A 13,107-nucleotide genomic window follows, 5' to 3' on the forward strand; every position below is an offset into this window, starting at 1 on the left:
TTTAACATTAATCTTTTTATATGGGCCAAAAGGATCTTATGAACCCCCTAGGCTCCAGGGCCCAGAAGTGATTGCAATCCTACACCTATTAGTTACACCTCTGGAGTCAAGTGACTCACTGGTGACGTCTCTTCTGGAGTAATTTTCTTCTCCTTTTTGTCCCATACCACCATGACTACTTGGATTGACTACTGTAGAGCTTGCTGTTCAGACATTTTTAGCCTCTTTCACAGAGTTGGATTACTCCCGCCGGGACACCGGACGACTCTCCAGTATGGCCCGGGCCATCAGTGGGCCCCCAAACAGATTGTAGAAAGTGCCCACCAATAAGTGGTTCACAGTAGTAAGAAATTGGCCATCAGTGTACAGGCCGGCAGATGATGTCAGCTGCCGACCTATCATTTTAACGATCGCGCTGAATTTGAACCAGCAAGAGGACACCGCTCATGAACTGGAGCAAGGTGAGTATGTGTCGTTTTTATTTTCTGAGAGGCTATGTTAGGGCTCATACTATCTAAAAGGTGCTGTGTTGTGGCTAATACTGTCTATAAGGGGCTATGTGTGGCTAATACTTTCTATAGGGGCTGTTGAAGATAATACTGTCTATAGGAGGCTATATGTGGGCTAAAACAGTCTGAAGGGTGCTATGTGAGGGCTTAGGCTAGTTTCACACTTGCGTTGGACGGCTTCCGTAGCATTGCGTTGTGTGACGGATGCAACGGATGCGTTGCATATAGTGGCACAACGGATGCTACGGATCGTACAAAACAACGGAAAGCTTTTTTTTTTTATCAGCTGATCACTCTCAATAGCTGGCGGCCGGTCGCTCAGCTGAGCGCTGTCACTTGCCGGCGGCCGGGCATGCCGGCGGGCGGGCACTCAGCTGAGCACTGTCACATGGCGGCGGGCGGGCGCTCAGTTGAGCACTGTCACTTGCCGGCGGCCGGGCATGCTGGTGGGCGCTCAGCTGTGCGCTCTCGGCCACCGCGAGACAAAATAAAGTTTGGATTAAAAAAAAAAAAGAGCATGCGCAGTGAAATCTTGAGGATTCCGTTGCTCAAAAAACGTTACATGCTGCGTTCCTCCCACTGGGCGGAAGCAACGGAGCGTCGCCCAGCGGAAGCAACGCAGGTCCTTTTGGCACAATCAGTCATCCATACAAGTCTATGGGAAACAGCGGAATCCGTTAACGGATTCCGCTGTTTTCCAAAAGGGCGGATTGTGACGGAAGGAAAACAACACAAGTGTGAAAGTACCCTTATACTGTATATAGGGGCTGTGTGTGAGCTCATGCTGTATATAGTGGAGCTGTGTGGGGGCTCATACTGTATAAAGGAGGCCTTGTGTTTGCTGACATTGACTATGGGGGCCCGTGTGGAGGCTCATGCAGTAAAAAATGGGGCTGTGTCTGGGATGATGCTGTATTTCAGGAACTATTTGGGGGCTCATACTGTATAAAGGGAGCCTGTGTGCTGACTCATACTGCATAAAACAAGCTATGTGGGGGCTCATACTGTATATAGGGGGCTGTGCAGGGGCTCATACTTTATATAGGTAGCTATGTTGTTGATCATATTGTATACCGGGGTGATCATACTGTATATAGGGGGCTAAACGGCCACAAAGAGAAAATTGTATCCGCTCGCCTGTAGCCGAAGGAGACCACTGCATCCAGGACTTGTGCAAGGAAAGAAAAGCTTGTAGTCTTGTACACAGAAAGATCCGAAGTTCCAGCCACAAAGTCCAGGAGGATAATTTAAAATGTAGAAATTTATTTAAAGCATATTAAAAAGATAGACTAAGAACTACCTTGTTCGAAACGCGTCCTCTCGGTCACGCTCTGAACCATGCTTGGACTTTTTAATATGCTTTAAATAAATTTCTACATTTTAAAATATCCTCCTGGAGTTTGTTGCTGGAACTTTGGATCTTTCTGTATATATGGGGCTGTATGTGAGCTTATGCTGTATGTAGGGGGCTATGTGTGGGCTCAAACTGTATATAGTGGACTGTCTGTGGGCTCATGCTGTATATAGTCGGCTGTGTGTGGGCTTCTACTATATATACTGGAGGGTGTGTGGGCTCATATTCTATACAGGGGGTCTGTATGTTGGCTGATACTGTATATAGGGGTCTGTGAGGGCTCATGCTATTTATAGTGGGGCTGTGTTTGGGGTCATGCTGTATATAGTGGGGCTGTCTGTGCTCATTCTGTATATAGTGGGCTGTGTGTGGCCTCATGCTGCATATGTTGGGGCTGTGTGTGCGCTGATGCTGTGTATAGTGGGGTTCTGTGTGAGCTCATGCTATAGTGGGGCTGTTTGTTGGCTAATACTTTATATAGTGGCTGTGTGCTCTCATACGCTATATAGTGGGCTGTGTGGGGGTCATGCTTTATATAGTAGGATAGTAGGACTGTGTGGGCACTTATGCTGAATATAGTGGGGTTGTGTGAGGGCTTATACGCTATATAGGGGGCTATTTGTGAGCTCATACTTTATATAATGGGGCTGTGTGTGGGTTCATGCTGTATTTAGGGGGACTGTGTGTGAGTCATACAGTATATAGGAGGGCTGGGGGAGTCACTCTTTATATAGGGCTGTGTGTGGGTCATACAGTATATAGGAGGCTGTGTGTGGGCCATACATTATGTAGAGAGGCTGTGTGTGGATCATACTGTATATAGGGATCTGTGAAAGGGCTCACACTGTATTTTTTAGACACTATGTGTTGGAAATATGTGGTCTGGTCATGGTGTGGTGGTATTTGTCCCTTGTATGTGGTATTATTTGGTCACTATGTAGTGGTATTATGTGGTCTAGTCATGGTATGGTGGTATATGTCCCTTGTATGGGGTGTTATTTAGTTACTCTGTGGTGGTAATTTATGGTCTGGTCATGGTGTGGTGGTATTTGTCCTCTGTATGTGGTATTGTTTGGTCACTATGTGGTGGTAATATGTGGCCAGGCCATGGTGTAGTGGGATTTATCCTTGTATATGGTATTTATCAGTCATTATGTGTTAATCTGTGGTCTGGTCATGGTGCGGGGGTATTTGTCTCTGGTTTGTGGTATTATTTGGCCACGATGTGGTGTTAATATATAGCCTTGTCATGGTGTAGTGGTATTTGTCCCTTGTATGTGGTATTATTGGTCTAGGTATAGTGGATTGTATTGTATATGGAGGTTGTTTGTTCTCTCTGTTATTAATTACAAGATTCTTTTATTTCCTATAGAGATTAAATACTTGGAAGTTTAACCCCTTCTTGCCCTATGACTATTACACTGCAACAGAGATGCACTTACAGATGTTCTCTGGTGAAAACAAGTAATCTTCTCTCCACCGCATAAGTGATAGCTTATTGATTTGTAGGAGTTTGCACTCCTGGGTCCCATACCAGTTGGCAGCATTGGGAACTTTTATCCTCATTAGAATGGAGCTCGTGTTTGATTAATAAGTAATTCATTCCATCTACGCTTATTGCTATCAATGTTGTATCGTCTGCATATTTAAGATTGTTGATGAATTGTCATAAAGTATTCTGCTCGGTCTGTTGCTTCTTGGTCGATATAAAGGATCCAAGTGAAGCTGATCAGATTGTTCGGCACACCCATATCCTTCATGGTATTCCAAAGTTTCTAGTGATCAACATTGTAAAAGGAAATAGATCTTGTTATATTCTTTGGCCTTTTCTATTATCCATCTAATGTTAGCATTAGCAATTACATCTCTTGTTCCTCTGCCTATTCTGAATCCTGCTTGTTCCTCTGGCAGCTCTTTGTTAAAGTAAGGCTGTAGCCGTCTTTGTAGAATCTTCAGTAGTATTTTAATGGTATGAGGTATGAACACAATAGACCGATAATTTCCACAGTCTGTAGCATCTCCTTTCTTCGCAATAGGAATAAACACCTTTGGCCATATACCAGTTGTCCATATCTGTTGACACGGTCGTGTGATGACAAACTACTGCTTCAGAAGACTTTAGCTCTATTTTATTATTGGAATATTGTTACATCCAGGTGCGTTGTTTTTTGACAGAAGCTTTATCACAGCAATGACTTAATTTTTCAAGATGTTCAGTTCCCTAGCATTTCCAGTCTCAGTTTCTTCCCACATCACTTAGTCCTTGTACCAGTGCTCTGTGTATTCTTTCCATCTTTCCTTGATCTATTTTGGCTCAGTTGTTCCTGTTGGCGTCTTTCAACACTCCACACTTGGTTGAAACATATCATGTCATATTGCTTTGATCTTTAAGTATACCTTATATTCTCTTTACATGACTTGAGCCCTGCCTCTAGGAGCCTGTTACAAACTGTTCTTGCTGTGCACTTCACTCCAGCTGCCATTTGCCATTCCTTTTGTAGGTCACTGTCATGGCTAGCCCAATCTCCAGACCTGAACCCCATTGAAAACCTCTGGAATGTAATCAAGAGGAAGATGCATAGTCACAAGCCATCAAACGAAGAACAACTGCTTACATTTTTGCAGCAGGAGTGGCATAAGGTCACCCAAAAGCAGTGTGAAAGACTGGTGGAAAACATGCCAAGACGCATGAAAGCTGTGATGAAAATCATGGTTATTCCACAAAATATTGATTTCTGAACTCTTCCTGAGTTAAAACATTAGTATTGTTGTTTCTAAATGATTATGAACTTGTTTTATTTGCATTATTTGAGGTCTGAATGCAATGCATTGTTTTGTTATTTTCACCATTTCTCATTTTCAGAAAATAAATACAAAATTTTTTGCTTGGAAATTCGGAGACATGTTGACACTAGTTTATAGAATAAAAGAACAATTTACATTTCACTCAAATATACCTATAAAGAGAAAAATCTGAAAAACTGTCAATTTTGCAGTGGTCTCTTAACTTTTGCCAGAGCTGTGTACAAACATATGTATGGTTGTGTGTGTGTGTATATGTATGTATGTATGTATGTATGTATGTATGTATATATATATATATATATATATACATATATATATATATATATATATATATATATATATATATACAGTACAGACCAAAAGTTTGGACACACCTCATCTCTAGAGCACCTGTTAAGAGGAGACTTTGTGCAGCAGGCCTTCATGGTAAAATAGCTGCTAGGAAACCACTGCTAAGGACAGGCAACAAGCAGAAGAAGGAATGGACATTAGACCAGTGGAAATCTGTGCTTTGGTCTGATGAGTCCAAATTTGAGATCTTTGGATCCAACCACCGTGTCTTTGTAGAAAAGGTGAACGGATGGACTCTACATGGCTGGTTCCCACCGAGAAGCATGGAGGAGGAGGTGTGATGGTGTGAGGGTGCTTTGCTGGTGACACTGTTGGGGATTTATTCAAAATTGAAGGCATACAGAACCAGCATGGCTACCACAGCATCTTGCAGCGGCGTGCTATTACATCCGGTTTGCATTTAGATGGACCATTTATTTTTCAACAGGACAATGACCCCAAACACACCTCCAGGCTGTGTGAGGGCTATTTAACCAAGAAGGAGAGTGATGGGGTGCTACGCCAGATGACCTGGTCTCGACAGTCACCAGACCTGAACCCAATCGAGATGGTTTGGGGTGAGCTGGACTGCAGAGTGAAGGCAAAAGGGCCAACAAGTGCTAATCATCTCTGGAAACTCCTTCAAGACTTTTGGAAAACCATTTCCGGTGACTACCTCTTGAAGCTCATCAAGAGAATGCAAAGAGTGTGCAAAGTAGTAATCAAAGCAAAAGGTGGCTACTTTGAAGAACCTAGAATATAAGACATTTTCTGTTGTTTCACAGTTTTATAAGTATTTCATTCCACATGTGTTAATTCATAATTTTGATGCCTTCAATGTGAATCTACAATTTTCAGAGTCCTGAAAATAAAGAAAACTCTTTGAATGAGAAGGTGTGTCAAACAATAAAAAGTGGGGAAAAAGTAAAAAAAAAAAATACACAAGTTTAAATCACCCCCCTTATACCGCATTGAAAATAAAACAAATAAAAAAACATATATTTGGTGTCACTGCATTCAGAAATGTCCGACTTATCAAAATTTAAAATAAGCTGTTGACCAATCAGATAAACTTAACAAAAAATCAAAACGCAAGAATTACATTTTTTTTGGGTGCCGCAACATTGCAAAAAAATGCAATAAGAGGCAATCAAAATATTGCACCTACCCAGAAATGGTATTAGTAAAAACATCAGTACAGGACTCAAAAAATAAGCCATCACTGAGCCCCAGATCCAGAAAAATGAGAACCTGACGGATCATGGCAAAATGCAACAAAAGCGTAATTTTATTTTCTTTTTACAAATTTCACAATTTTTCTTCACCAATTAAATAAAAAAACCAAAACCATACATGTTTGGTATCTACGAACTCGTACTGACCTGGGAAGTCACACTGCCAGGTCAGTTTACCATGTAGTGAACATGGTAAAAAATATAAAAACATAAAAATTGTGGAATTGAACGTTTTTTGCAATTTCACCACACTTGTTTTCCAGTAGACCATATGGTAAAATTAATGGTTACTTACAGAAGTAAAACTTGTCCCACAAAAAACAAGCTCTTCTACGACTATGTTGATGGAAAAATAAAAAAGTTATGGTTCTTGGGAAAAAAGGAGTAAAAAAATGAAAAACAGATAACCCCTTAACCACCTCACCAAGTGATTAATATCTCAACCGCTGACAACAAAAGTGAGTACACCCTTAAGGGACAATGGCCAAATTGTGCTCATGTAGCCATTTTCCCTGCCCAGTGTCATGTGACTTAATAGTGTTACAAGGTCTCAGGTGTGAATGGAGAGCAGGTGTGTTACATTTAATGTTATCCCTCACACACTTGCTCATACTGGTCACTGAAAGTTCAACATGGCGCTTCATGGCAAAGAATTGCCAGAGGATCTGAAAAAAAGAATTGTTGCCCTATGTAAAGATGGTCAAGGCTATAAGATGGTTTTCAACACCCTGAAACTGAGCTGCAGCACAGAGGCCAAGACTTAACAACAAGTTCCACTAAGAACAGGCCGCACCATGATTGACCAAAGAAGTAGAGTACACATTCTCCGCATCATATCCAGAGGTTGTCTTTTCATAATAGACGTATGAGTGCTACCAGCATTGCTGCAGAGTTTAAAGGGGAGGGGGGTGGGGTCTGCCTCTCAGGGTTCAGACCATACTCGGCACACTGCATCAAATAGATCTGCATGGCTGTCGTCTCAGAAGAAAGCCTCTTCTAAAGCTGATGCACAAGAAAGCCCGCAAACAGTCTACTTAAGACAAGCAGACTAAGGAAAAGGATTACTGGAATCGTGTCCTGTGGTCTGATGAGACCAAAGTAAACTTATTTGATTCAGAAGATGTCAAGTGTGTGTGGCAGCAACAAGGTGAGGAGTACAAAGACAAGTATGTCTTGCCTACAGTCAAGCATAGTGGAGAGCATGACATAGTTTGGGGCTACAGGAGTGCTGCCGGCTTTGAGGAGCTACAGTTAATTGAGGGAATCATGAATGCCAACATGTACTGTGACATGGTAAAGCAGAGCATAATCTCCTCCTTGGGTCAAGGAGCAGTATTTTAACATGATAACGACCACACCTCCAAGACGACCATTGCCTTGCTAAAGACAATATTGAGCATCTGTGGGGCATCCTCATATGGAAGGTGGAGAAGTGCAAGTTCTCTAACATCCACCAACTCAGTGATGTCATCATGGATGAGTGAAAGAAGATCCAGTGCCTCCTGTGAAGCTCTTGTGAATTCCATTCCCAAGAGAGCTAAGGCAGTGTTTGAAAATAATGGTGGTCACAGAAAATATTAGCACTTTGGGCACAATTCGTCCATTTTTACTTAGAGGTGTACTCGCGTTTGTTGCCAGCGGTTCAGAAACTAATGGGTGTGTGAGTTATTTAGGGGGCACCAAATTTACACCTTTATACAAGCTGTACATTGACTACTTTACATTGTATCATAGTGTCATATCCTCAGTGTTGTCCCATGAAAATATATAATAAAACATTTACAAAAAATGTGAGGGGTGTACTCACATTTGTGATATACTGTATATTTAAAAGAAACGTATGTCCTCAAACACTATTAACTTTAGATATAGTGTTAATATGCAAGTTAATAGCAGTCTAAAGCTGTGTAGCCACTCTACTGACAGCACAGCTACTGGGCAGAAAATAACTTTATTCCTCCTGGCAGCCTTCGGCTGTCAGTCATAGAGGCAAAACTCTCAGTACAATGCTGAGTCCGATGTCAGTCAGTGCTGTGGTTACAGCCACCGCTCACTATCTACTGAGATGGCCGAGCCTCTATGGCTGAAAGCCAGAAGCTTCCAGGAGGAATAAAGTTCGTTTTCTCCTGGCAGCCAAGTTAATAGCATTTGAGGACATGACAGGTTCCCTTTAAACAATACAATTCTATCACTCCAAGGGAGAGCTGAGGAGCTTCCTGCATTCTGTATACATCATTCATGAACCTAATAATAACATAGCACGTTTCCCCTACAGGAAAGAAAATATGACTGTTAAATGGGTTATCCATTGTTGTATTTTTTTCTTGTGGGACTAAGAATTTACAGGCAGGTAGTAGCTAACTAGTTGCTTGATGCCTATCTCTGCTTGCTCAGCGTAGTCACTGTCTACTCCGGTGATTCTGATGCTTTATTTGACCACATCATCAGAGAAGTTCTTCCTCTGCCGGTCTGTTGATGGGGTGTCATTGCCAACGTCATGCTGATTAACAACTGGCTCTCTCAGGTAGGCCCCCTTCACGCGTCAGTGATTCTGGTACGTATGATGACAGTCTTCATACGTACCGGAGACACTGACATACGCAGACTTATTAAAATCAGTGGGTTTGTGCACACATCCGTGTTTTCGCAAGAACCATGTGACCATATGGAGCACGTGTGTCGGTGTTCCGCACAGAGACAGGTCAGTTTTTCTATGGCAGCACTGATGTCACACAGATCACACATCCAGTTGTGACGAGTGTGACACATAACAGAGAAAACTCGTGTCTTTGAAATAAAATGCTTTTCTATACTCACCTGTCTCCAGCACTTCTGTCTTTAGCGCTGCTCTCACTTGCTTCCGGGTCCCGCTCATTATGCTCTTGCATATTTACTGCACCGTGGACCCGGAAGCAGCAGTGCCGGAGATATCAGCATCGGGGACAGCAGCGTTAGCCACAGATGAGTAAAAAGTTCCTGCTCTCCGTGTGCTATTACACCTGCGGCAAAATCACGGTACACGGATGGGCCGTATGCACCTTCCACACACCCGTACAAAACATGAACGTTTTTCACGGACGTGTGAAGGGGGCCTTAGGCAGTGCGCGTGTTCGCTGTTAATTAGCATGACATCGGCAGTCACGTCTCATCAACAGAGCAGAATGGAAAAGAAGAAGCTGCTCTGTTGATGTGATATCAAGAGAAGCTGCAGAATTGCCAGCCAGACTGATCCACGATCGCTCTGAGGCAGTAGAGATTGATGCCGAGCAGAACAAGCAGGTAGTTGGCTATGACCTGGTTGTAAATTCTTATCTCCATAAGAAAAAAATACTAAAGTCCAAAATAATTTGGAGCGCAGTGCTGCAGCCATATGTTAAGATGTACATTTAATGTTAGACTGATGTTGTAGAGGAAAAATTCCCATTGTATTGAAAATCTACAATGTATCCAAACTTCACAAGTTGACCCAATTAATTATCTTTGATTTCCAGCCCTGGAAAAGCTAAGTGCCTGCACTCTGACTCGAGACACTGTATGTAAATGTAGAGAAGATTTCTTCTGCGCTGAAAATATCACTACTGAATCTAATGGCTGCCATCGTTGTCAACATTGCAAAGAGTGAGTGAAACATTGTACTGACTACTTTAGTTTTGTAATTAATGTCTTATTAAAGTATGCAATAATATAATATAAGATTTAGCATGTTCTATAGAAAATGGGAATCTTTTCTGAAATTTATGACATGTAGCACCATTAATTCTGCACCATTGCAAATATGTATTTGCAGAAATTGACTAGGGCTTTACACGCTGCGATATCGCTAACGAGCGCACCCGCCCCCATCGGTTGTGCGTCACGGGTAAATCGCTGCCCGTGGCACACAACATCGCTAACACCCGTCACACTACTTACCTGCCTAGCGACGTCGCTGTGGCCGGCGTACTGCCTCCTTTCTAAGGGGGTGGTTCGTTCGACGTCACAGCGACGTCACTAAGCGGCCGCTCAATAGAAGCGGAGGGGCGGAGATGAGCGGGACGAACATCCTGCCCACCTCCTTCCTTCCTCATTGCGGGCGGCCGAAGGTACGAGGTTGTTCCTCGTTCCTGCGGTGTCACACATAGCGATGTGTGCTGCTGCAGAAACGACGAACAACCTACGTCCAAAAGCTGCAATGATATTTGGGATTTGAACGACGTGTCAACGATCAATAATATGGTGAGTATTTTTAATCGTTAACGGTCGTTCGTGCGTTTCACACGCAACGACGTCGCTAACGAGTACGGATGTGCGTCACGAATTCCGTGACCCCAACAACATCTCGTTAGCGATGTCGTTGCGTGTAAAGCGGCCTTTAGACAAGCGCTTTACCCGATAGATGATGCACATAAATATAGAGGCTCAGAACATGAACCTGCTTCACACTCAATGGGTGGTGAGTGCCGGCTGTATGATTCAGCTGACACCAATCTCTAATAGCAGCGTTCAGACCGAGCCCCAATCGCTGTTTAACAATGTAGATGCCACTCTCAATCATTGGCAGAGACCTTTACTAGTGGTTAAATCCTCAAGGAATTCCTTTATGTCTTTCATGACTCTGGAAAGTCTGCCTTACCTGCCGTACCAACCCTAACCCATAAACCCCTTTTCCAACTTCTTAACCTAAAATACAACACAAGACTGCGTGACATTGGATGTTAAAGGCCAGAGCAGCCCTGTTTATTATTACCGAAATAATCAATAACATTTTATCAATAAACATAGTAATAATTCCATAAACATAACCACCAGCAAACGAGGGGGGGTAATTGAAGAGTATCGTTGTACATGATTGCAACATCAGCTCCACCACCTGCCCTCAGCCGCAGCACACCGACTCGAGGACACCGAGCCGACTGTTGCCCAACCACTGCCCTGCTGGGACTCAGCCCAGCAGGGACCCACATTAACATGTCCCACTGTGACCCAGCACAGCAGCGACCCACCTTAACCACTTTACCATTGCACCACCAGGGGTAACTCGTTCCTGCACTGGGTCCCCCCCTGCTCTTTGTGCAATCCACCGACTTCAAATACCCCCCTCCTTTCCGCTGACTGCTGTGACAAGTGAAATCCTCTTCTTCGCTCCACATCGATCTCCAGAAATCTAAAAAATAGGGCAGATGGGTGGGACGATTCCGGACGTCTTCCAGGTACCGAATGACCAGCCCCCCATACCTCTGCCCTATATATATAATACTCCACACTGACCTCCCCCTGGCCAATCAAATTTCCCTATAATTCCTATAACCCCACCTACCAAAAGGCTCACAGCTTAACCCTTTGCTATACACTCCGGCCTAACATCCCTACTTAATCATGTCGCCCTTCCTTAAGCCCCTTTTGGGGGCAGCAGTCCAGGCTGTCTATCCCCACTGGCCTAGCATCCCTCCTAGTCATGTCGCCCTTCCTTGAGCCCCTTTGGGGCAGCAGTCCGGGCTGTCTTTAGCCTCCCCATCTAGTGACACAATTGCAGGCTGCCAATGGATTACTAAAGGCCCCCATCACAGCCATCTTTTTACTCCTATGAATCCAAGAACTAAGATTGTCACCTACTAAAAGGGGTTAAAATATTCAAACTTCTAATTAGCTTTATAGTCTTCTTTATTGCTGGCTTCTTCTGCACGCAATGTCCAGATGCTAGGCCAAGGCTGAAGTTTGCATGGGGGGGGGTTGCATTATTTTAATGGATTTGGTATAAAATCTGAATTACTTTGGAAATCTATATTTGTTTAGAGGCTCTGGTCTGGGGTTATATATACATGCTTCTTATGTGTTTGTATTTTTTTGCCTGTATTTTAGATGTCCACACAGCCATGCCAATAGATGTTCATCCATCAAGAACACAGTGTGCTGTAAGTTGCATCTAACTAAAAATTATATATTATAGAACATAAAATCAGAACCATGGACTTTAATGAGACCACAGTTCTAAAGATTTACTACTAAAGGGAATCTGTCAGGACCGATAACGCTAATAGTTACAAGATATGGGGATAATCTGCAGGAGAATAATGTTTGAAGGTGCCTGGTCATAGTACTGAGAGTGCGACACCTGGGAGAAAATGAACTTTATTTCTCCTGGGAACTGCCGGTTTTCAGTCAAACAGGCATGCCCAGCGCAGCTACAGTTACCGCATTTAAACACTGTAAAGCCGGCTGACAGTCTTTGCCACAGTGTGCTTACAGCCACCATCCTCAGTGCTTGATAGATGGATTTTTGGAGCTTAAATATACTATCCCAATTTGTAGTATGTGTATAGTTCTTCTGATCCACTATGTCGCAGGGCATTGCAGGATCACACAGAAAAACATTTGTGATACGCAGAACAACTGAAAAGATGCTGGAAGAGTGCCTAATTCCATCTGTCAAGCATGGTGGAGGCAATATGATGGTCTGGGGTTGCTTTGGTGCTGGTAAAGTGGAAGATTTGTACAAGGTAAAAGGGATTTTTTATAAGGAAGGCTATTACTCCATTTTGCAATCATTTTGCAATGCCATACCCTGTGGACAGGGCTTGATTGGAGTCAATTTCATCCTACAACAGGACAATGACCCAAAGCACACCTCCAAATTATGCATGAACTATTTAGGGAAGAAGCAGGCAGCTGGTATTCTATCTGTAATGGAGTGGCCAGCCCAGTCACCAGATCTCAACCCTATTGAGCTGTTGTGGGAGCAGCTTGACCGTATGGTACGCAAAAAGTGCCCATCAAGCCAATCCATTTTGTGGGAGGAGGGGGGGAAGCATGGGGTGAAATATCTCCAGATTACCTCAGCAAATTAACAGATAAAATGCCAAAGGTCTGCAAAGCTGGAATTGCTGCAAAGGAGCAT

The 13,107-nt window shown here is 43.2% G+C and overlaps 1 protein-coding gene across 2 annotated transcripts in view; it reads left to right on the plus strand.

Annotated features, from left to right (window-relative positions):
• Positions 1 to 13,107, plus strand: part of FAS (Fas cell surface death receptor) — a 125,058-nt gene that overhangs the window by 58,439 nt on the left and 53,512 nt on the right. Inside the window, exons 1-3 of one of the 2 annotated variants that reach the window (XM_075348743.1) lie at positions 5,542 to 5,732; positions 9,725 to 9,851; positions 12,072 to 12,124. In XM_075348743.1, the coding sequence (XP_075204858.1) occupies positions 5,567 to 5,732; positions 9,725 to 9,851; positions 12,072 to 12,124 (346 nt within the window). In that variant the 5' untranslated portion in view covers positions 5,542 to 5,566. Of the gene's footprint in view, positions 1 to 5,541; positions 5,733 to 9,724; positions 9,852 to 12,071; positions 12,125 to 13,107 lie in introns of those variants that run through there. The other variant, XM_075348742.1, reaches the window with a different exon arrangement.

The sequence above is a fragment of the Anomaloglossus baeobatrachus genome, chromosome 5 (genome assembly GCF_048569485.1).
Source record: "Anomaloglossus baeobatrachus isolate aAnoBae1 chromosome 5, aAnoBae1.hap1, whole genome shotgun sequence".
NCBI lineage: Eukaryota > Metazoa > Chordata > Amphibia > Anura > Aromobatidae > Anomaloglossus > Anomaloglossus baeobatrachus.